This window comes from Engraulis encrasicolus, chromosome 23 (assembly GCF_034702125.1).
Source record: "Engraulis encrasicolus isolate BLACKSEA-1 chromosome 23, IST_EnEncr_1.0, whole genome shotgun sequence".
Taxonomy (NCBI): Eukaryota; Metazoa; Chordata; class Actinopteri; order Clupeiformes; family Engraulidae; genus Engraulis; species Engraulis encrasicolus.
Genome location: NC_085879.1, coordinates 22,139,723 through 22,162,965, shown reverse-complemented (window position 1 = coordinate 22,162,965; position 23,243 = coordinate 22,139,723). Strand labels below are relative to the sequence as shown.

Genomic DNA, 23,243 nt, shown 5'->3' with positions numbered 1-23,243 from the left:
TTTGCGCGTGCACATGCACGTGCGTGCACATGCACGTGCGTGCACATGCACATGCGTGCACATGCGCGTGCGTGCACATGTGTGTGCTGCATATGTGTGTGCGTGCACAAGTGTGTGCTGCATATGTGTGTGTGTATTTTTCTCTGTGTGTGTGTGTGTGTGTGTGTGTGTGTGTGTGTGTGTGTGTGTGTACGTGAGTGCGTTAGTCTGTCTGTGTATCTGGAAAGATGTACAGTAAATGCTGATGGTGAGGCCTGGAAGTGTGTGTGTGTGTGTGTGCGTGTGTGTGTGTGTGTGTGTGTGTGTGTGTGTGTGTGTGTGTGTGTGTGTGTGTGTGTGTGTGTGTGTGTGTGTGTGTGTGTGTGTGTGTGTGTGTGTGTGTGTGTGTGTGTGTGTGTGTGTGTGTGTGTGTGTGTGTGTGTGTGTGTGTGTGTATGCATGTTTGTGTGTCTGTGTTGGCGTGTATGCACCTGCGTGTGTTCTTCTGACGTTGCAACCATTAATCTTAAAGTACTCCTCTCCCCGACTCCCAAAGTCAAACAGACTGTATTTACAGTGTAGGTCGAGCCAGACTAGTGACCCCTGCACAAGATCGATGAGCGGTTCCATTGTTTGAAAGAGATGGAAACCTCATGGCTTAACGATTTCATTGTTTCTAACCGGACCGGTGTGCCTTTTGCGTTTTTTGTTTGTGCCCCAAATACTCCTTACGAAGCACTGAGTCCCCTCAAGTTATTTATGTATTTAATCATTTCATTCATTTATTTGTTTGTGTGCTTGGTTGCTTCTGTGCTGGTTTGTTTATGCGTGGCAGATTGGTGGCCGGGGCTCACCAGTCGATTCTTCATTGACCTGTGCCATCACGGCTCAGCGGCTGTCTAATTTAGGGGATAGGCGCTCGCTCGCCCCGATTGGCTTAGGCTAGTGCCACTGCACTGCACTGCAGCTGCCACTGCACTCTTTCACTCAGGCACTTTTGTGGACCGCTACTCCATTTTTTTTCTATTCCGTGTTCTTGTTTCATTATCCTCGTTTCCTCCAGTCGAACTCTCTTCTTCACCCCTTCACCCTACCTGCTTACTTTCAATTTCTATTCCGTCTCCCTTCTCTACTGTATGCGACTCTTTGAACCTGTATGTTTATTTATATGCATATTTTTTTTAGTGTAGAGCACTTTGAACATTCCAAGCACTTTGAACTGCCTTGGTATAAAATGTGCTATGCAAATACGGTTTGTAAATGTGCCTTCCCTTGCCTTACCTTGTGTTCTACTCTCAGTATGAAGAATTCCGTTTTGTTTAAAAATCTTGTTGCTGTTTAGCTGTACATCCTAGGCCATGGTTGTCGGTCCATGGTTGTATTGTGTTGTGTTGTTTCCTTCATTCACCACATACTTTGCCATATACATGTAGACTACAAGTTGAACATGTTTGTCCACAACCGAGGGCAGTGTTAAGTCGTCATTGATGATCCCACCACTGACTCTTCAAAAAGTACTATTAAGTACATACCGGTATATGTAATAAGAATTGGTACAACATTTTGAGTTATCATTAGATTTTTAATGCAAATCTTTAAGGGGGCTCTAATAATAATAATAATAATACATTTTATTTTTTGAGCGCCTTTCAAGATACCCAAGGACACTTTACAATCAAAACAAATACATAACAGTAGGGAAAGTAAAACAAAGCTTCAGTGAATTAACAATAGGAGAGTAATTAAAATGCAAAAATAAAATAGAAATAAAAGTACAATAAAGATAAATGTTTTCAAGTAAGAAAAAGAAGTAGAATGCATTTGAAAATAAAATAAAATGAGGGAAAAAAATAATAATAATATGTAAAATTAAAAATAAACTGATGATTAAAATAAAGTGGAAGTGCCTGTCACTGAAGTGGAAAAGCAGAAATGAAAAGGTGTGTCTTCAGCTTGGATTTAAAAGTAGATAGTGTGGAACACTGACGAAGAGACAGTGGGAGTGAATTCCAAAGTTTGGGGCCAACAACAAATGTTTGAGTAAAATTCTAGATGGCCTGCCAATAATCCTTACTATTCAAATGGCTAATTACCATTCTCTTCCTCCGAAGTTTGCAATGGACTATTCAAATCGTAGAGTCCCTATGTACAGCCAGTGTACAGATGCTGGTGATGTGCAGGCATAGTAATCAAAAAACAGTGTAAATCATTCTCTTTCAGCCCTGGCTGTGGCTCAAACCGTTGGGGCATTGACTGTAATGCCGGGGATCCAGGTTCGATTCTGGCCCGTGGTCATTTCCCGATCCTCCCCCATCTTTCTCTTCCACATGCTTCCTGTCACCATCTCACACTATCCTGTCAAATAAAAGCATAACAAATATATTTTTTGAAACATTCTCTTGCTCTTCCTTGTCCTCCTCTCCCTCCTCCTCCTCTTCCTGCCCAGGACAAAGACTTTGGGAAACAGACGCTGCACAAGGGTCATGCCAACCCGCTGGCAGAGGTCACGACCAGCCTGAAGACCTATCAGCACTTCACCCTGGAGAAGGCCTACCTGGGGGAGGACTTCTTCTGGGCCTTCACCCCAGTGGCCGGAGACTTCATACGGATACGCTTCTTCACACCCGTCCGCATCGAGAGGTGACACCTTGTTTAAATATGCATATACACACACACACACACACACACACACACACACACACACACACACGCACGCACATGCTCATTCTCTCTCTTACACACACTCACACATACACACTCAAGAGCATGCACACATGCACACACCAAACCCAGGGCCACCAAACATCCAAGGATTCTAAAATAAAATTGCTGCCCCATATTTCCAGGCAATTCACTGAGTCAGCTAATCCTAATAGCCTTTAGCCAGGTGATGCAGCTTGTGCATGGACCACAACCAAAAGATGTGGCGTTTCAACAGCTGTGATCAAAGTCAGTGATGTTTCAGCGGTAGCATACATCAGGCAGTGTCAGTATTGTAGGATTTTTTTTGTTTGTTTTAACAACAATCTCTCTAAGTAGCATTATGCATTGCAGGATATCAATCGCCAGTTATTGATTAATGGGATGCCGTTACGCCACCTGACACCTGAGTCATGTACTATGATAGGACTTTCATACTCAAGGCAGTTTTCTGCTTGAACATTCATATTTATGGATAGTAACACACATCCCTACATGACTACACACATCCATACATGACTACTACACATTGCCCTACAAAGCAAAAAGGCAGTAACTGCGCCGAGCTCAAAACTGAGTCAGTTGACTTTAAAATGATACTGCAATCCAGTATAAGTGTTTTTTGGGAGATTATTGTCATGTGACAGCTTTGTTACTTTATATTACCACCTATTTTGCAGATGAAACATTTTATTTAACTTTAGACTTTGATATATATGGCATTTAAGTCATAGTGGCTCATTTTAAACAGCAATGCAGTTACTGCCTTTTTGCTTTGTAGGGCACAGTACTCCCTCTTCACCTTCGCCAGATGTAGATGGAACCTCAGATTTGTTGAATCATCTCTGGTTTTTATTCATCTCTCTTTTCCTCCTCTGCCCTTCTTCTCTCCTCCTCCTCCTCTCCTCCCCTGTTCCCCTGTCTTCTATCCTGCTGTTCGCGTGGCAGATATTTCTTCCGCAGCGGGAACATCGAGCACCCGGGAGACAAGCTCTTTAACACCACCGTGGAGGTGCAGCCTTTTGACGTACGTACTGTATAGCACATCCCCTTTGCTCCTGTTTCACACACAGCTGCACACAGGTGAACATGCATACACACACACACACACACACAGATGGATAGTAATACACTCACTCTTATACTTGTGCAATCACTCTCTCTCTCACACACACACACACACACACACACACACACACACACACACACACACACACACACACACACACACACACACACACACACACACACACACACACACACACACACACACACACACACACACACACACACATTGATAGTTACACACTCACTCACTCATGCGTACAAGCACACGGAAATAGATGCGCACGCAGCACGCACATAATCTCTCTCTCTCTCTCTCTCTCTCTCTCTCTCTCTCTCACACACACACACACACACACACACACACACACACACACACACACACACACACACACACACACACACACACACACACACACACACACACACACACACACAGATGGATAGTAATACACTCGCTTTTATACTTGCGCAATCACTCACACGCACGCGCACACACACACACACACACACACACACACACACACACACACACACACACACACACACACACACACACACACACACACACACACACACACACACACACACACACACACACACACACACACACACACACACACACACACAGAACCAGAAACCCCGACAGCAGATGGATGCACCTGGCTGCTTTATCTTTATGCCTTCTCTAACAGTGCATCGGGGACTAAACCGCCTCTACACTTTATTCCACCTTTATGCTGATATACACATTTTACAACGGCTTACTTCTATTCCAGACACAGGCTTTCCAGACAGATAGAGGAACGCGGCTGAGACTAGAATTTTAAACAGAAACCAAAAAGTCCTTCAGGACAAGTGTGGAAGTGCATTGGATATCTATGCTTTTTTTGGGCAACGTTTTTTATGGATTAACAACACCTCAGCTGTAACTTGAATTCAATAAGGATTTTCTGTGTTTAGATGGAGTAGAAAAGACCACTCTCTTGCTTATTCCTTGCACACTCCACGCCAGTACCCGCTTTTCGAGCTGTGCCGTGTCGCACTTGCCTAATGAAAACGCAATAAACGGCGGCTGAGTCGTGCTGTGTCAAGTTGTACAAGGTAAAAAACTGGCAGTGGAAAAAGGCCCAATGACGACAGCTTTGTGAAACGTGTCTGTGTAATCTGGACATGACTGTTTAGTAAAGAGAATAAGCAAGACAGTGCAGTCTTTTCTCTTCTATCTGATGACTTTTATTGCACGTGCACCCAAAGACAGCGACAACTATCCCTGAGTTTGAGCTCGCCTACGATTGAAATGATGAAAGTTTTTAGTTTCATGCAAAGACTCTATATGCCTCTATATTTGCCTTTGGGAGCGTTGCTAATCACGCGATGAAGACTCTGTTAACCTTGTTCATGTCTCATGAGTACAAGATGTATGGAATGTGAAATAACCATGACAACTGCATTGAATTGTTTTTCTGGAAACGTCACAGGTTATTTTGAACTGCACACCCACACACGTTATGCCTCATGACATAGCAAGTTCTGCCCAGCACGCTGCAGCACCACCCTGCTGATTCAAAAGCCGTTAGAACAGCAAGGCAGATAATTGGCTTCTGGCAGTGGCAAATGGGGGAATTTGAGAGCCACCATCTTGGCAATACAGTGTGTCCTAATGCATTTCCCATGGATGCTTATTTAAGTGCTGTGTCTCCTTCAATTAAAGTAGCTCAGGTTTAACATGCTGCGTGCTTGCCAGCTCAAGCCATCATATCCTTTATGTTACCAGACTCTCCAGTGTTTAGTTTCTCTTGCTTACTCGTCTCTCTCTCTCTCTCTCTTTCTCTCTCTCTCTCTCTCTCTCTCTCTCTCTCTCTCTTTCTTTCTTTCTGTCTCTCTGTCTGTTTCTCTGTCTGTCTGCCTCTCTGTCTGTCTCTCTCTTTCTGTCTCTCTCTCTCTCTTTCTGTCTCTCTGTCTGTTTCTCTGTCTGTCTGTCTGTCTGTCTGTCTGTCTGTCTGTCTGTCTGTCTGTCTCTCTCTCTCTCTCTCTCTCTCTCTCTCTCTCTCTCTCTCTCTCTCTCATTGGCCTACTTCACTGTATTCATGTTGTAATGAGGGGGGTTATGGGGGTTATGTTTGGAATTGTGAAGGAGAGGGTTACTCCCTTCTTATGTTGAATGGAAAGATCAACATACTGTACATGTTAATGTAAAGTACACTTTTAATCGGCGGTGATGGTTCGCAATAAAGGACTGTTAAACCTCTCTCTCTCTCTCTCTCTCTCTCTCTCTCTCTCTCTCTCTCTCTCTCTCTCTCTCTCTCTCTCTCTCTCTCTCTCTCTCTCTCTCTCTCTCTCTCTCTCCCCTCTCTTTCTCTCTCTTTCTCTCTCCCTCTCCTCTCTCTCTCTCTCTTCTTGATGATAACCATCCCTAATTGAAAACACACAGCAGCCCCATAGACTTCCCATTGCTTCGCTCCCCGCTCCCCCCCTTAGCTCACTTCCAGTCATCAGCCACAGCCAACAGTAGCGTCGGCAGTGCCGTGCCCCCAGGCCAGAACAAACGCAGCCAGACTGACTGATTGACTGCCTGGGTAACTGATTGACAGGCTAACTGGCCTACTCAGCTCTGTGTGCCTCTCTCCTCCCTTCCTTCCTCCCTTCCTCACACTCCCTCCTCCTCTAACTCTAACCATCCTCTCTATCCACCCCGGGACACAACCACACCCAGGAAGAGGGGGATGAGGACGGAAACAGGATGGAACGTGTTAGAGAGAGAGATGGGGAGAGAAAGAGAGGTGGATGGATGGATGGATGGATGGATAGATAGATAGATAGATAGGAGATAGGAGAGAGAGGATGGAGAGAGAGATAAAGAGAATAAGGAGGATATTAGATGGAGAGAGAGAGAGAGAGAGAGAGAGAGAGGCCTAGAATGAGAGAGTGATGGAGAGAGGGATGTAATAAAAAAGGAGGTCTGAATATATGCTGCTGTCTCTGTGGTGCGGCGGTAATCAGATCAGACTGGCCATTGGCGCGAGTCCACAGCCTCACTCCCAGGAGATATTTCATCCCACGGGCATGGTGTGTGCGTGCGTGCGCGTGTGCGTGTGCGTGTGCGTGTGCGTGTGAGTGTGCGTGCATACGTGCATGTTACAGACAGACATAGAGAGAGAGTGAGGGAGAACCTGTGTGTGTGTGTGTGTGTGTGTGTGTGTGTGTGTGTGTGTGTGTGTGTGTGTGTGTGTGTGTGTGTGTGTGTGTGTGTGTGTGTGTGTGTGTGTGTGTGTGTGTGTGTGTGAGAGAGAGAGAGACAGAGAGAGAGAGAAAGAGACTGGACTGACTGAGTGTGTGTGTGTGTGTGTGTGTGTGTGTGTGTGTGTGTGTGTGTGTGTGTGTGTGTGTGTGTGTGTGTGTGTGTGTGTGTGAGTGTGAGAGAGAGAGAGAGAGAGAGAAAGAGACTGGACGGACTGTGTGTGTGTGTGTGTGTGTGTGTGTGTGTGTGTGCGTGTGTGTGTGTGCGTGTGCGTGTGTGTGAGCAGGAGAGAGGTGAGAGCTGCAGGAGGGAGGTGGTGTGTCGGCGGCACGCTGTGATTTAAGATTAGGGCAGGAAACGCGCGCTAGCCACAAGATTAATGGGCCACTCTTTCTGAGCCTGAGCACAGATTTCACCTCTCTATCGCCCTTGCTCCCCCTCTCTATCTCTCTCTTTTTTTATTCATCCTTCGTTCTCCATCTCTCTCTCTCTCTCTCTCTCTCTGATCCTCCATACTCTCATCTCTGTCTTTCTCCCATTTTTTTCTGTTTTCATTTTAATTCTCATTTACGTATCCCTCTTCCTTTCTCTCTCTCCTATACCTCTTTCTATTCCTCTTTCAGTCTCCATCTCTCTCTCTCTCTCTTTCTCTGGTCCTTCATTCATTCTCTCTTCTCTTCATTTTAAATCTGTACACCTTCCCCCCACACACACATCTCTACCTCAGTCTCTTTTCCTCTCTCTCTCTCTCTCTCTCTCTGTCTGTTCCTCCATCCATCCATCCCTCTCATTCTCTCTCTCTCTTTCTCTCTCTCATGTTTTCCCTTCTCTCATTAAATTCTCATATCATCTCATCATGTTTTCCCTTTCTCTCATGTTATCTCTCTCACTCCTTTTCTCACTTCATTCTTTTATTCCCATCTCTCATCCTCTCCATCTTGCTCACTCTCTCTTTCCTCCCCTTTTTATTCTGTCTCTCTCTCATATTGCCTCTCTACCATTCTAGCAGTTGTCCACTGTTTATTTCTCTCTTTTCACCTTCTCATTACATCTTTCTGATTTCCTTTCTTTTTGCCTCCTCTCTCATTCTTTTTTTCCACAGAGACACACTTTCTTCAGTTTCCCCTCCCCCTCTCTCTCCCTCTCTTCCTCATGCACCTCTCTGTGTATCTAAATATCTGTACCTCCTTTTCTGCAAATATTGTCTCGTTGTCTCGCCCCTGTTCCCTCATGCGACCCCTCTCTCACTCCTTCCCCATTCCCTTTGTTCCTGCGTTTCTCTCTGTGCTCTCTTTCTATTTCTGCTGCTCTGGTTATTGCTCTCCATTCTGTTAGGCTCTCCATCTTCTCTTTTCCTCTTTTTTACCCCCAATATCTCTATCAGCATCTCTTTTACTTTTTGTTTCTCTCTCCATCTTTCTTTCGATCTTTTCACCCATCCTGTCATCCCTCCTTCTCTTTTTGTTCGTTTCCCCTCGATTTTCTTCCTTTTCATTCTCGTTTACTCTCTCTCTTCCTTTCCTTCTCTCTCTTAGCATCTCTTTTACTTTTTGTTTCTCACTCGCTCACTCACTCACTCACTCACTCACTCACTCACTCACTCACTCACTCACTCACTCACTCACTCACTCACTCACTCACTCACTCACTCACTCTCTTTTTAAATCTTTTTTCTTTGTATCTTCATAGAAATAGTTCTCTTTCTCCCCCTCACTTACTTTCCCAGACGTCCTAATTCCCTCTCTTTCTCCTCCATCCCTCCTCTCCCTGTCCTTTGTGTGCCTATGTTTCTCTCTATCCTTTCTCTCTCTGTAGGCATACATCTCTCCCCTCATCACTCTCCTCCTCAGCCTCTCTAATGCTATTTCCTCTCCATCCCTCCTCTTCCTCATGTGCTTGTGTTTCTCTCTATCATTTCTTTCTTTACAGCTCTCTTCATCACTTTCTTCAGCAGAATCCCTAGTTGTTTCTTGTCCTCTCCCTTCCTCTCCTTCGCTCCTGTGAGCCTCTCCATCACTCTATCGCTCCCCTCTCTCTCTCCTTTCTCACTCTCCCTTGATTTCTTCCTCACACTCCCCAATTCCCTCTCGTACTCCTCTATCGCTGTTCTCCCTCGCTTCTGTGTCCCTGTCTTTCTTTCTATGCCTTCTCTCTCCATATCTCTCTCTCTCTTCATTACTTTCTTTTCCAGACTCCCATGATTCCCTCCTATGCCTCTCTGCTACTGTGTTCCTCTCTCTCACTCCATTCTCTATTTTTCTTTCTTTCCATCTTCTCTCCATCTCTCTTTCTCTTTCTTCCTCACACATGTGCAATTCTCTCTTCCTCCTCCCCCATCCCTCGTCTCCGTTGCTTCTGTGTGTCGATTCCCCCGCTCTCTCTCTCTTACACACACACTAATTCTCTCTCTCTCTCTTCCCCCGTCATTCCCTCCTTCTGTGTCTCTCTCTGTCCCCTCTCAATCTCTCCATCATCTTATTCCTCACGACTTCTAATTCTCTCTCTTCTTCCTCCCTCCCTCCCTCCGTCTCTTCCCTCCATCCCTCCTCTGTTCCCTGGTTTCTGTGTGCCGCTGTGTTTCTCTGTGCGCTCCCCATCTCGTGTCCCTGGGGAGCTATTGAGAGTGTGGAGTGTAAGTTGGGTTGCTGGAGATGGGGGTTACAGGAGTGCAGTACTGCTGCTGCCTGGCGCTCTTGTTTATATTGGTTATTTGTAGGTATTGTGTGTGTGTGTGTGTGTGTGTGTGTGTGTGTGTGTGTGTGTGGTGTGCGCGCACATGTGTTGAGTGTGCACTTTTATGTACATGTATGTATAGTTGTTTTGTGTGTGTGTGTACGTTTGTGTGTGTATGCGTGTGCATAGGCAGGTGTTTAATTATGTGTGCCTGTGTGTGTGCATGTGCAGCTTTGTACTGTAGTGGATGCAGTGTGTGTGTGTGTGTGTGTGTGTGTGTGTTTGTGTGTGTGTGTGTGTGTGTGTGTGTGTGTGTGTGTGTGTGTGTGTGTGTGTGTGTGTGTGTGTGTGTGTGTGTGTTTGTGTACATGTACGTGTATGTGTATATGTGTGTGTGTATTTATATGTGTATGTGTTTGTTTGTGTGTTGTTTGTCACCCGGGCAAGCCAGAGGAGGATTACATGTGGGAGTCATTGGGATTGTGGTTCCCCCCACTGCGCCACTCTGCCCCCTGGGGGGGAGAGACCCTGGGGCTGCCACCCTCTGTCACCCGCGGGACAGCCCCTCTTAGGGGCAGATTATGATTAAAGGGGGTCCCCTCTCCTGGAGCAGAGAAGGGCTTCCAGTGTCTCACATAATTGTCTGTTTGGATGTGTGGATGCGGTGTGTATTGGTTTTCACTGAGTGGTGTGTGTGTGTGTGTGTGTGTGTGTGTGTGTGTGTGTGTGTGTGTGTGTGTGTGTGTGTGTGTGTGTGTGTGTGTGTGTGTGTGTGTGTGTGTGTGTGTGTGTGTGTGTGTGTGTGTGTGTGTGTGTGTGTTGTTGTGTGTGTGTGTGTGTGTGTGTGTGTGTGTGTGTGCGCGTGTGTTGGGTGTGAGCGTACACGCGCGCGCGCGTGTGTGTGTGCCTGCGTGCATGTGTATATCTGTGTGTGTAGTTTGTATGTTGTATGTGTGCGTGTGCGTGCATGCGTTCGTATGTGTGTGTTCACGTGTCCATGGGCTGAGAACAGACAGAATACTATGGCATCCTCCAATTGCAGCAAAATCATCTTCTGTGTTGTAGAGTAATGGGGTAGCGTTTGAAAAGTAGAGAAGGGGGGTCACTAGGGGTCAGGGATTGATTTCCTGTTGTTATCCTGTGGCAGGTCAAACATTTTCTGTCCGTCTGAAAGGTCAGACTGGGATTTTTTCCCCCCTTTTTTTTCATGTTCACATTTTCTGCCTATAAGATGCAGAAGGCAGAGATTCTGCAATCCTGGGAAAGATGGCATGTTGGAAAGACGACGCGTGCTGGGTTTTGTAAAGTGTGTCAGAGTCAAAAGAGGATTTGCCTCATTATCCCTCATAATAATTTTGGATCTGAAAAACAAATGATGAATTGGAACCATGTGAAGTGTGTGTGCATGCGTGTGTACATATTGTGTGTGTGTGTATTGAGAGAGAGAGAGAGAGAGAGAGAGAGAGAGAGAGAGAGAGAGAGAGAGAGAGAGAGAGAGAGAGAGAGAGAGAGAGAGAGAGAGAGAGAACCAGTGTGCTTATTGAGGGAAAGACAAAATGTCTTTTTTTTCACTCCAAGTCTGTGCCTATTAATAATTGACTACATCTGTCTGTCTTCTTTTCTCCTCCATCCTCTCTTTATTTTTCTTTTCCTACTGATCTCTCTCTCTCCCCCTTTCACTCATAGAATATTCAGTCAGAGAAGGAGGCCTTGAAGGAAGGCAGGGAAAAGACACCCAAGTACCACCGCACAGAGGATGGCTTTATCCGGATAGGTGAGTCTGCAACATGCCTCCTTTTGTCTCCCCCTGAGCCAAATTTATTTCCAATCTCTCCTCCCTCCCTCTCACATCCTCCATCATATAGCCTATGTATTCAGCCCTTGGTTTCCCTGCGAGCCAAATTTATTATCCAGTCTCTCTGCGTCTGTGCTGCGTCGCATACCTGTATCCAGCCTGCTCCAGAGAATTCCTAATCCTATTATGTGTAGTGTTTGTGTTGTCACCGTTGTGCAAGATTAAAATTGGTTGGTTAACTAAATGTAGGCTAATGTTTGTGGTAAACTGAAGGCTCCATGTGACGAAAGATTTTTTTTTCATGCAAGATGTGTCAACTCTATTTCTTACATTTTATGGGTATACTATAAAATATACCATGTGTGGGTAATACTGTACATGCATTTATAACTGTGTACTAGGTACATGAATGTGTGTGTATATGTATGAATACACACTGCAATTATGTACAGTTTGTACACTATTGTAATAGACCTAGCCGTGGTATATTTATAGAAGCAGCATAGGCCTCCAGCCCCTCTGGACCGGCTCGGGCCTCACCTTTAATGGACCAGAACTAATGGACTGGTGTGCTCCGGCTGCCTTTCCACTCTGTCATGGCCTTCGGTGTTGTGGTCAGAGGGCATGTTGCGGTGTCCCGGCCAAAGATCTGGGATTGGAGCGGAGGCCTGGTGGGGTGACTGCCTACCTTCACCCTTTGATAAACTGTACTGAAGCCGCTGAAGAGTGTCAGCTTAAAAACATTCACTTGAAGTGATCGCTAAGAAATATACTAAACGGAAACAAGTGTGCAAACATACCACTTTGTTTTTTACATAATGTGTTTTCTGTTACCTGGCAAATATTTTTGGATGTGCGCAGCACACAGCCTCTTTACTGTACCGAGGCTTGATTATCTATGAGGTTTGACAGATGTTTTGAGGCGTATTAATTGGGAAAGCACTTTTGTCTCGTGACGATGTTTGCACAGTTTTACCGCCATGTCGCGAATTTCTATTGCGCTGAAAATTTCTGTTGCTAAATGCAAAAACGAAAAACTGCTCCCTGACCAAAACCATGCCTAACCTAAACCTAACAGTAAAGCAACGTTTCTGCTGCTTACTTTTGCCAAGAACAGCGAAACAGGGAAATGTTGAAATTGTGGTGAAATTGTGCCCTGACCAAAACCATGACTAAACTTAACCTGTCACAGGCATTGTGGAGCACGAGTTAACATGCCAAGGCATGATGCACAAACACGATAAACGGTTCAAATCAGCATGTCATCTTAATGCTCTGGCGTGATGACATCTTGCTTCACAAGATAGAATGTAGGCCTAAGTATTGGGGATTAGTTGAGCGGAAGAAAGGGACAACCAACCAACCTGTTTCAAAAAGAAGATAAAAAAACACCCTCCTGACACATATTTGTTCCAGCGATTTCCCAAAATTGTCTTATCCTATAATGAGCACTAGTCTTTGGGAAACAGATAAGACAATTAGATCACAGCCTGGAGGAAAGAGCCCGTGGCAGAACTGCTGTCTCAAGCCGGTTTGTCCACTAGTGATGACACAACAAAATACAGTTGTGTCATCAGAGTTGAATACTAAACACCGCTAACCTGATATTCATCTGGCTCGAAGGGATTCAAAACAGCTGCTGTTATTCATTCACCCACATCTCCTTGCATTGCTCTCTCTCTCTCTCTCTCTCTCTCTCTCTCTCTCTCTCTCTCTCTCTCTCTCTCTCTCTCTCTCTCTCTCTCTCTCTCTCTCTCTCTCTCTCTCTCTCTCTCACACACACACACACACACACACACACACACACACACACACACACACACACACACACACACACACACACACACTCTCTCTCTCTCTCTCTCTCTCTCTCTCTCTCTCTCTGTCTCTCTCCTTCTCTCTGTCTGTCAGTCTCACTGCAACCCCTCTCTGTCTCTTTCTCTCGCTTCTCTCTCTCTCTCTCTCTCTCTCTCTCTCTGTCTCTCTCTCTGTCTCTCTCTCTCTCTCTCTCTCTCTCTCTCTCTCTCTCTCTCTCTCTCTCTCTCTCTCTCTCTCCCTCCCTCCCTCCACGCACTCTCTGTTCAACACTTGAAAATACTGCCACGTCCAAGACAGGACAGCAAAGTAGGAAACATGGAAATTGGACAGGGCAGCTAGCTTGCTTGGAGAACCCCATGACTTATGCAAAACGAGGACTCATAAATCTACACACACACACACACACACACACACACACACACACACACACACACACACACACACACACACACACACACACACACACACACACACACACCAAAACAAAATGTCTCCAGCCCTTTGAGGGGTGTTTGTGGAGGGCTAGGGGGATAGCTGGTGGGAGTTGGGGTGTGGGTGGTGGAGGTGGGGTGTGGGGGGCAGTGCCCATTTCACCCAAAGTGTGATGTATGAGCCTGTTTATGCACGCCGACACGGATCAGGCCAACTGCAAGGGGAGGGAGTGGGGGTTTGTATCACCTGGACAGGATGCCTTTCTTCTCCTCCTCTCCTCTCCACTCCTCTTTCCCCTCTTTCTTTCTGGTTCACTCTATGGTTCTCTCTCTCTCTCTCTGTTTATTTCCTGTCTAGCCCTCTCGTCTGTTATGCTATGCATCTCTAAACCAAGAGAGGTGGGGATGCTGGGATTAGGACAAGGGGGTATATCACCAGGAGAACACCTCTCTGTTTCCCCACTCTCTCACCCCCCCCCTCTCTCAGCTCCCCATTCTCCCCTACCCAACCTCACACAGCACACAGCTCCACACACACCAAATGCTCTCTCTCTGTCTCTCTCTCTGCTATGCATCTTTAAGCAGAGTGTGCTGGGAATTATGAAGTTGAGTGGGGTAGAGGTAGAGTAGGGTTTGAATCCACCACTGCTTGGCTGCCCATAGGGGCCTGCTCATCTGTGAAGCTGCCTCACCGACAGACACAGACAGATGAGGCAAGGCAACGCAGAGGCAGCAAGCGCCCCAAGGATTAGAAGGCTCCCGCGCATCATAAATTACAATAAGCACTCTCCATCTCGTTCACGCTATTGTCCTAGAGGGAGCGATCGATAAAAAAAGCCTCGCTTGTGGTTTGCCTTTGGGAAGAGATTGAGAAAGACAGTCAGACACAAAAAAATCACCAATTAATATGACTGCTGTGCAGAACTTGAGAGATTTGGGGAGGGGAGGGGACGTGAGGGGAGGTGTCTGTGACCTCATTTAGACATAGGCCTACTCATTTAAATTCAGGGCGGATCGAATTTAGCAACTTATACTTACCACTAATCCCCTTATCGCTTTCTTATTCTTCTCCTCCTTCTCCTCCTCTTCAGGAAAGTTCCAGAATGGGATTGCGGAGGGGGAGGTGGATCCCTCGTTCGGCCCTCTGGAGGCCCTAAGGCTCTCCATACTCACAGACTCCCCAGTCTGGGTCATCCTCAGTGAGGTAGGTCTCCTCTCTAATCCCCTTCACCTTCTCAGAGAGAGGGTCTCCTTGGTTGGTAATGTCACGTGTTCTGACTTACCACCCACCTTCACTCCAATAGAGTAAGTAAGCTTTGATCAGGGTAGGCTACATGTGACATGTATGTCCCCATGATTCAGTCACAACTGTTTACGGCATAAAACAACACAAAGACATATTCCTGCTTTTCTTCTCTAGAAACCTGCTTGCTTTGATCTACAGGTTACTGGGTTGTTTTTTTTCCTACTTTGTGACCTTTGCATATCCAATGCCTGATTATTGTACTCTCACCATGACACATCTATGATCTAACTCTGAACTCTTTCATTGCAGATTTTCATAAAGAAAGCGGAATGAGCGGAACTCTCACAGCAATACCTCACAGATCCATTCAGCCTTTTCGGCAATGGGAGGAGTAGCCCGGTGATCATCCAGCTCCTCTTCCCAGGCTCTGGCGCTGTGGTGATTTCAACATGGTTCAATGCCTCCACCTGGTGGCGACAAGGTGGTACAGCAGGTTCAAGAGTCAGAGACACCACAGTCAGCCGCCATCCATCCCCCTGAGAAAGCAAGGGAGACTTATTTGCCTGGACAAATGACAGCAGCTGTGGCCACAGGAAGGACAGTTGATGCTGTATTTGATTAAAAACAAATGTATTTATGTGTATATATACGCTCATGTTTCAGTAATTGTAATTACACTGGTTATTGTCAATGGGGCTTGCTGGATTGTCTTGCTCCCTTTGACAAGGATTACGACATTTAAAAAAAGTGCTGCTTTCGGAATGGAAGACTTTGCTCTTTGATTTTTGTTTTCTTTCGTACCTAAGTAATCTTTCATTTGCTAAATTAAAACAAAAATGCCTTCTTCTAGATCATTTTTCTTATTAGTTTCCTTTTCCTCAAATTGTTTAAAAAATCTATCTTGCCGATCATCTGATATGTATTAGTTATAATACATTTCCAAGACTATACATATTTGAGAAGTACACACATGCATTTTATCTTTGTAAATGTATGTATGTAGGCTATGTATGTACAGAGATCTAGTGAGTGTCCCAAAGTAAAAAAAATCTGAGCGCAGTTGATGAGTGTGATGCAGAACAAAAAATGTCTTCAGCAAATCTACCGGTAGTTGCTATGTAATTCTTTCAAAAACAGAAGCTTCTCCCCTCTTGGCCCTATGCCCTTTTGTAAACCAACAAAAAAAGAAACTAGATCCTTTGAGAAATAGATCATGGATAGAAGATTACATTACCTTACATTTTACAAGGCCATCTGTGCAATCATGTTTTTTTCTTTCAACTTTACTTTCTTTCTTTCTCTTTCTTTCTCTCTCTCTCTCTCTCTCTCTCTCTCTCTCTCTCTCTCTCTCTCTCTCTCTCTCTGCTTGCAAATTGCCTTAATATGACTTGAAGCGAAGTGCAGTCTAAGGGTCGGCTGGCGTCGAGATGAAGTTACGGGCCAGCAGGAGCGAGGGAATGGAATTAGGAAGTGGGATGCTGGAGTGGATGGATGCAGTAGGCTATGAAATGGAAAAAAGGAGGAAAAAAACAGACAAGCTGGGTGGTTTTGCATAAAAATGAACAAATAATGAAATTGAAAATGTTGATGCAGCCCGTCTGTGTCTGAGTGTCTCCACTGAGACAATCAGAGTAGAGGGTCGAGGATGGATGGACATATCAGTGGGCAAGTATAGGTGCAATGTCCACATGTTAGTATTATACTATGACACAGTCAGTCATCAATCCCAGTCACCTCACTCATTTTTATGATGTAGTGTGAATAGTCTTTCAGATGCATAGGAACTGCAGTGTACAATTTAGGAGTCATCTGATTTTTTTAACAAGCATCAACTGCCCTTTTTCTCATGACTCTTTATTTTAAACTATCAAGACCCAGGGCCACTGAAAGGTTTTGCCGGGCCCGGGACAAAGTAATCTGAAAGGCCCCCCACTCAATAATTATAATGTAGTGGGGATCCAATTCTGCGGCCCCTTGCCCCTGCAGCCCGGGACAACTGACCCCTTTGTTGTTGTCGGTTTCCCTGTCCAAAAAACAAACAACCATTACACATAACACAGAGGTAAAGCCTGTGTCTCAATCTAAATGAGCCTAATGAGGCTAGTTCAATCTAAATGAGCCTAATGAGGCTAGTTTGGATGAGATCTGGTTTCAGCTGGTAAACCTGCCTTTCCTGCGTTACAATTCCTTCAAACAAGCTACACGACTGCCGAGGTGCTGAGGCGGTATATAGGGACTGGGCTATCCACGAGGTACAGGTTCAAATGAAGGAGCTAACACCTCAATGACTGCTGATGTATTTGTTACTTCATTTAGCCATTTCCCTCTAGCACACTGAACATTTCATGGAGAATTTGGATAACACGATCATGTAGCATTGTAAATCCAATAACTATAGGTCCTGCCTTTTTCTTTCTTTCTTCTCTCTGTACATGCCACGAGACATTGACAAGTTGGTGTACTTTGCATATAAAATGAGTCATGAATGGTTAACTGGTTGTCCCCACCTGCACAACATTGGGCTGGAGTGGAGAGCACACCCACAGAACAGATGTACTAAAGCAGGCCTTCTTTTTTTCAATACAGCATTTCCATTGTCATGTTTGGTTCATCTGCAGAGCACAGAGAGAAAATGGTATGAATGGTGGTTTAGGAATGCGTCTGGATTATGTCAGTTGTAGCATATGCCTGTACGCCGGTGAAGCCAAAAGAGATCTTGTGTTGTTTGTCTGATGGACCAACTACATAGATCATAAATGTTGCAGTTTGCATACAGAGGCCTAATGCCAAACTGTCCCAATGTAGCCTAGGCTGTTCTGTAGGCCTACTGTACTGTGTGGTATAGAAGGTCCCTCACTGCAAAGAAAAAAAGGATGTTGAGGCTGGCCAATTAATGTACTCTTAACATCTCTTTCCCTTCCTGGCAGAGACTCTTCTCTTCTCTTTTCTTTTCTTTTTCTTTTTTCCCCCTCCTTGTAAGATTGTAAAATGCACTGGAATGCATTGTGTTGTATTTTGTAACATTTAGATAAACTATATTTAATGATGTTATCTTCTATCCAATCTGTGAATTGTAATAAAGCCAAATTTAATCATTTGACATATAAACCATGCCTGTTGTGTGCATCATTGGTTGAGAGTTGTAGACGCTGGGTGAGTTTTACAGTCTGTGTTGTGTACATGTACGTGAGATAAGAGTAAAGTATAAACTTACTATGCAATGTTATCTTTGACAACAGACACAGTTAAGGCTGATACGTCTCTTGAGAAATGTTGGGTTAGGATTATTTTCACTTTCGCAAGACAAAACAGACAGATTTATCTCAAACCTGACTTCCTCTTCATTCTCCAAGCTGGGAATGAGTAAATGTATCTACCAATAGGGGCTTACTTCCTCTTGCCAACTGGCCAATTATGGCTGTCCACGAGGTGCAGGTTAGAGGCGTAACGCTTGTTCTTTTGACGGACGTGTATCTTAAACAATGGGAGTTTGACATTTATCAGTGGGCGTCAACATTTGTGGAGCAACAGCCTACCACATGAAGGATAGGTGGGACTAAGGTGGCAGGATTCACCCTCCAAAGTCACACGTGATCCCGCAGTAGTTCCAGGCGGTTAGCTACATCAGAGTGCAGGGGTGAGTAGTGAATTGTCACTAAAACTGTATTCATTTTTCTTCTAGCTGTTGTATGATGGGAGATTTTGTAAATATAGATTGTACATGTGAATTAATTAGTGTCAGGACAACATTACGTGTTTTATTTGAGCACGGAGGTATACAATTTGTTCATCTGCGTGGCCTTAGCATGACTAGCTAGCCATAAGGCCATTCTGTTCGCTAATTAGGCTAAGCTAGTTGGTACAGGTGGCATGTCAAAAGTGATCTACTATTGCTGCAACAAAATTACTGCTGCGAAGTTACTTTGTGTTGCCATATCCCTTTTCATAACAGAGGGAATTGTTCTGTCCTGTTTTGATTTTGGACCGTGAAACGTTGCTGAGATGAGTGTTACCTAATGTCGGGGGAGGGCAGCTTTCATTTGCTTCTTCGAAATGTTTTTTCTATAATCCCAACTCGACTCAATGTATGAGTTCATGGGTCTTTTTGAAATGCGTGTAGGCTGATGGCCTTACAGTCAAAACGGACGTTGTGTCCCAATACTGCGAAAGTCAAAATTCGTGGGGAAAATAATTTGTTATTGCGTGGTAAACAGGAGGTAATAGCCTATCTGTCAATGAGTTGTCGAATCGAAAGTGCAGTTGTTTCAAACGGCAAAGGTTTCGTCAACCTAATTCTCAATTGATTAAAATGTGCCACGGTTATGACTGTCATTTGGTTTTGCAGTACAATCTGACCGTTGTGGAAATGGCAATTAAATCACTGCAGAGCAGACCTAAAACGCACTAAACGCGTTGCATTTCAATGTTTCAGACGTGCTGTACCGATCCGAAAATGGGCACACATCCGAATTAAGACAGAACAGGTTCTTATCTTATCTAGTCTGCTTAAATGACAGACCCTTTTTGCCTCTATGTTCACTCCACTGCAGACTAAATACGGTGGAGATTGCTAATGCACGGTGCGTTTCACCAAAAGTATTAGCACAGACTATCCATATGTCACTAACATGAATGTGCATAGAATGTTCTGGAGTGAGTGTGGAGGCGTGCACTTTTCTACCAAGCGCTTGAGGTCTTTTGGAGCTAAAAGCGCGAGACAGTCATTTATGGTGTGCCATTTATTGTTTCGCCCGTAGTTTAAAGTTAACTCTAAGTTAAACAACCACTGGCAATAATTATCAACCCTAGACGTATGGTTAGATATTGAAATGGGGACTTGGAAACACCAGGAAGTGGTGAAGGGTTGGAGTGTGTGAGATATAGACCACTGCTTCCTCCATTTTTAACCAGCAAGTCCCCACAGGTCCTATGGTGATATGGCAGATATGCTCAACAGCTCTTTCTCAGGGGACGCCGAAGACTGATGAAGGGCTACTGTTCTTGATGAAGGCAGCATAAAAACAGTTGGCCATTCAAACTAGGGCAGTAGTTCAGGCAAATAGCATCTTATCTCAGTCCCACTGGCTTGGTGGTGGTGGTGCAATAAACAGTCAACCCTGATGACAGCCTGCCTCCTTGGCTATTGTCTCACTGGGGCTGGCCCTCAAGATGAAGTGCTCTCCAGGCTGTCGACCCGGTGTATCTCTGAGGGGTCGTATGGCGAGATGAGGGCTGCCTGCAGCTGAAGGAGGTATTGTAGGGGGCTGGAGACATGTCACAATCACCTGACTCGTGTGGGTGTCTGTCTCTCTCAAACCACCCATCCCCCGCTCCGTTTATTTATTTTCACTGGATGTGAAATGTCATGTAAACATGATGCAGCTGTTTGGGGAAAGAGCTGTTTGTATATTGTATTTCATTTATCTAAGCTGGGCAGATGACATTTTTGTTTTCATTTCCAGCTTTTTGCGCTAATGTGGGTCATTCACACCTCCAGCATCTAAAACGCTGTCGGGTAGCACAGCGTCCGTTCACTTTGTGACTTTGTGGGTTTTTGGCACAGTGCCAAACATTTTCCTAAGTGAATCAGGACCTATAAAAGACGGTGAGAGGCTAAACCCAAGCTATTGGGAACTGTGTGAAGTGTGGTGAATGCATTTGAGATTGAGCAAGCCAGAGGGAAAGGTGCCCGCCTGTCTGACTGGTTTTGGTCTACTGCTCTGCTACGGTTGATGTGGGCTAGATTAGCCTGATGATGGGTCACACAAGCCTCCCATGCATGCGCGCCCGTTTTTCGGGGTCAGGGGGGGTTGGGGATGGCTTGGCTTGGCTCTGACTGGAAAGACGAGAGCAGTGGGGTGGTATGTGAGGTAGTGTGGGGGGTTGACTGGAATGGTATCGAGAGGTTGTTGTCAGCCCACTTCTGTTTGCATTCATGCCTGGAGGGCCACTGGCGACACCCAGCCCTCCCCTCTCCACCACTGTACACATTCAATCTCTCATCATTGACTCGGTCATTATCTCTCCCCCCTCCCTGCAATGTATACATTGTGTTTTGTGCTCTAAGCCAGAGACTGCTCCCTTGGACAGTCCCCACTAAGCTTATTCTTTATAGCACCAGCTCTTCTCAGCAACGTTCCGAATTAACTTTTTTTTTCACCACCAGCCAAAATGGCTTGTAGATCTTAATCTTTCTAACCAAACACTCACTAATTACATTACACTTTTATCCAAAGCGACTTGCAGGAATTATCATTATTGAGCAATGTGGGGTTAGGTGCCTTGCTCAAGGGCACTTCAGCCTTGGTGGGAGGAAGGGATTGGTAAGGATGGGGATTGAACCTGCAACCCAGTGATCTAAAGCCCATCTCCTTAGCCACTAGCCCTTGGCTGTCCCATCTAATGGCTCAAAGTGGCCAGTGAGTTGTTTTTTCTACCAGCAAAACTGAAATTTCACCAGCATTTCTCCGTTTGGCTGGTTTTAATTCAGAGCCCTCATTCTCAGCCAAAAAACAGTCTTCATATGGTCTTGTCAAGCCCCTTCTCCTCTAGCTCACAGCTGGTTTCGCCAGCCCTGAAACTGCAAGGACCAGGCGACTTGCAATACGGGTACCCACCCACCTCCACCCCCTCCACCATCATCCTCACCCGTCTCCAGCTCGCCAGCTAACTGTCGTTGCTATATAAACAGCCTGTCATTGTGTACGGGCCGGGCTGGACCGGCTGAGGCAGCAGCTGGCGTGGTGTAGATGGACCAGACACGATCAGGCCAGACGACTTTCTCTTTTCTTTTTTTGCCCCCTACACTCTGTTTCTGTTGTCTTTTTTTTTTTCTTTAGCCCAGGGGATGGGCGGCACTGCCACTGCCATCATCACCCACGGGTCTGTGTCGTGCTGTGCCGGACAGCTGGGCTTAATCAAAGATGCCCCAGCTCTCTCTCTCTCTCTCGCGAACATACACCCTTGCCCCCAGCCCTCTTCTCTGATGCTAATGAGGCATGTCTACAAACATGGCTTTTTTCAGTGTCCATTTGTAGCGCGACCTAATTATCTGCTGCCTTGTTTTGATGAAGCACCTTGCAGCATCCTCAGCAGCCTCAGATAGAAAGCAGTCATAATATCCATTTTGAATAGTAATGAACTTTCCCAGTGCCTCTAGAATTTTACTCGAACCTTCTACAGCTCCCATAGAACTCTGTGTTAAAAATCCTGCAGCGTATTTGTGTGACTGTGATGTAAGTTTTTTTTTTGTTGGGACTGGGAGTGGACAAGATGTAGGTTTCTTAAAGAAGTAAGTAACATCATCATATTGGGTGGAGCTGAATAGGATTAGATGACATGGGCCTATGGTTGGTGTCACCATGTGGGTATAAAACATGTAGGCCAAAGAGTTCCTGTTCCTCGCTCTCAACGCCTCCCTTTTCACAAGATGACTATGAATATGGTGGTGGGCAGAGGAAACCACAGCTTTGCTGTTGAACAAAACTGAACGATTCTCTCGGCTATTATACGGTAATACCATTCAGCAGTGACTTCTATTGGGCTTCAAATGAAACAGGCATGCACACACGTACGTCTTCACAGGGGAGCTAATACATTCGCACACGCTCGTATTGTGTTTCTGCAGAGAAATCAAAGTGATGTGATTGAGGTCGATGTCAGCAGTGCTTTGTGCAGCCTGAGACGTGTCAGGTGTCTTGAGTGTCTTCATAGTCAGCACTGATGATGAACAGATGGCTTGCAGGAGAGCATTGACACCCCCTCTCCTCCGCCTCCTCCCACTCAATCACTAATATCCCACTGTGTCACCCCCCTTTATCCACACACACACACACACACACACACACACACGTGCACACATACGCTTGCTGTGCCCTCCAGGGTTCATAAGCCCTCCCCGAACAACCCCCAGCCCCCATGAGAGTATGCTAACTGTACAATGTTCCTTCAGTAATGCACTGTTTTGAGTCCCTGTCAAAAACGGTGCGTATGTTTATGCACAAACATGCTTTGTGGTGTGCGTGTGAATCTTTTTTTTTCCCAGTGATTCAAGTCGGTATAATCTTGATATAATTGGTATAATTGTACCTTATGACTATTTGGCAGTTTATATAGATGTAGAAATGTAAGAGACGTGTTGTGTTTTCGTTTTTAATTAACCCCCTCACCCTTGTTTCCCCCGACACTTTTAAAAAGTTGATGAAATAAGGGGTTGGGTGGCCTCTGGGTTCCTCTAAGGAAGTCCTCGTCTGAAACTCTTTTAAAGCAGCTTTACCCTTCCAAATACCACAGTGG

At 45.3% G+C, this 23,243-nt stretch overlaps 2 protein-coding genes across 2 annotated transcripts in view; both read left to right on the top strand.

Annotated features, from left to right (window-relative positions):
* Positions 1-18,056, top strand: part of mgat4b (alpha-1,3-mannosyl-glycoprotein 4-beta-N-acetylglucosaminyltransferase B) — a 254,242-nt gene extending 236,186 nt beyond the window's left edge. Inside the window, exons 11-15 of the mRNA XM_063189685.1 lie at positions 2,426-2,619; positions 3,628-3,706; positions 11,345-11,432; positions 14,794-14,906; positions 15,258-18,056. Coding sequence (XP_063045755.1) covers positions 2,426-2,619; positions 3,628-3,706; positions 11,345-11,432; positions 14,794-14,906; positions 15,258-15,281 — 498 coding nt within the window. The 3' untranslated portion in view covers positions 15,282-18,056. The remainder of the gene's footprint in view (positions 1-2,425; positions 2,620-3,627; positions 3,707-11,344; positions 11,433-14,793; positions 14,907-15,257) is intronic.
* A 475-nt stretch (positions 18,057-18,531) lies between these two features.
* The window catches only part of canx (calnexin), a 34,653-nt gene continuing 29,941 nt past the window's right edge, over positions 18,532-23,243 (top strand). Inside the window, exon 1 of the mRNA XM_063189684.1 lies at positions 18,532-18,585. The gene's annotated coding sequence lies outside the window, so the exon portion shown is untranslated. The remainder of the gene's footprint in view (positions 18,586-23,243) is intronic.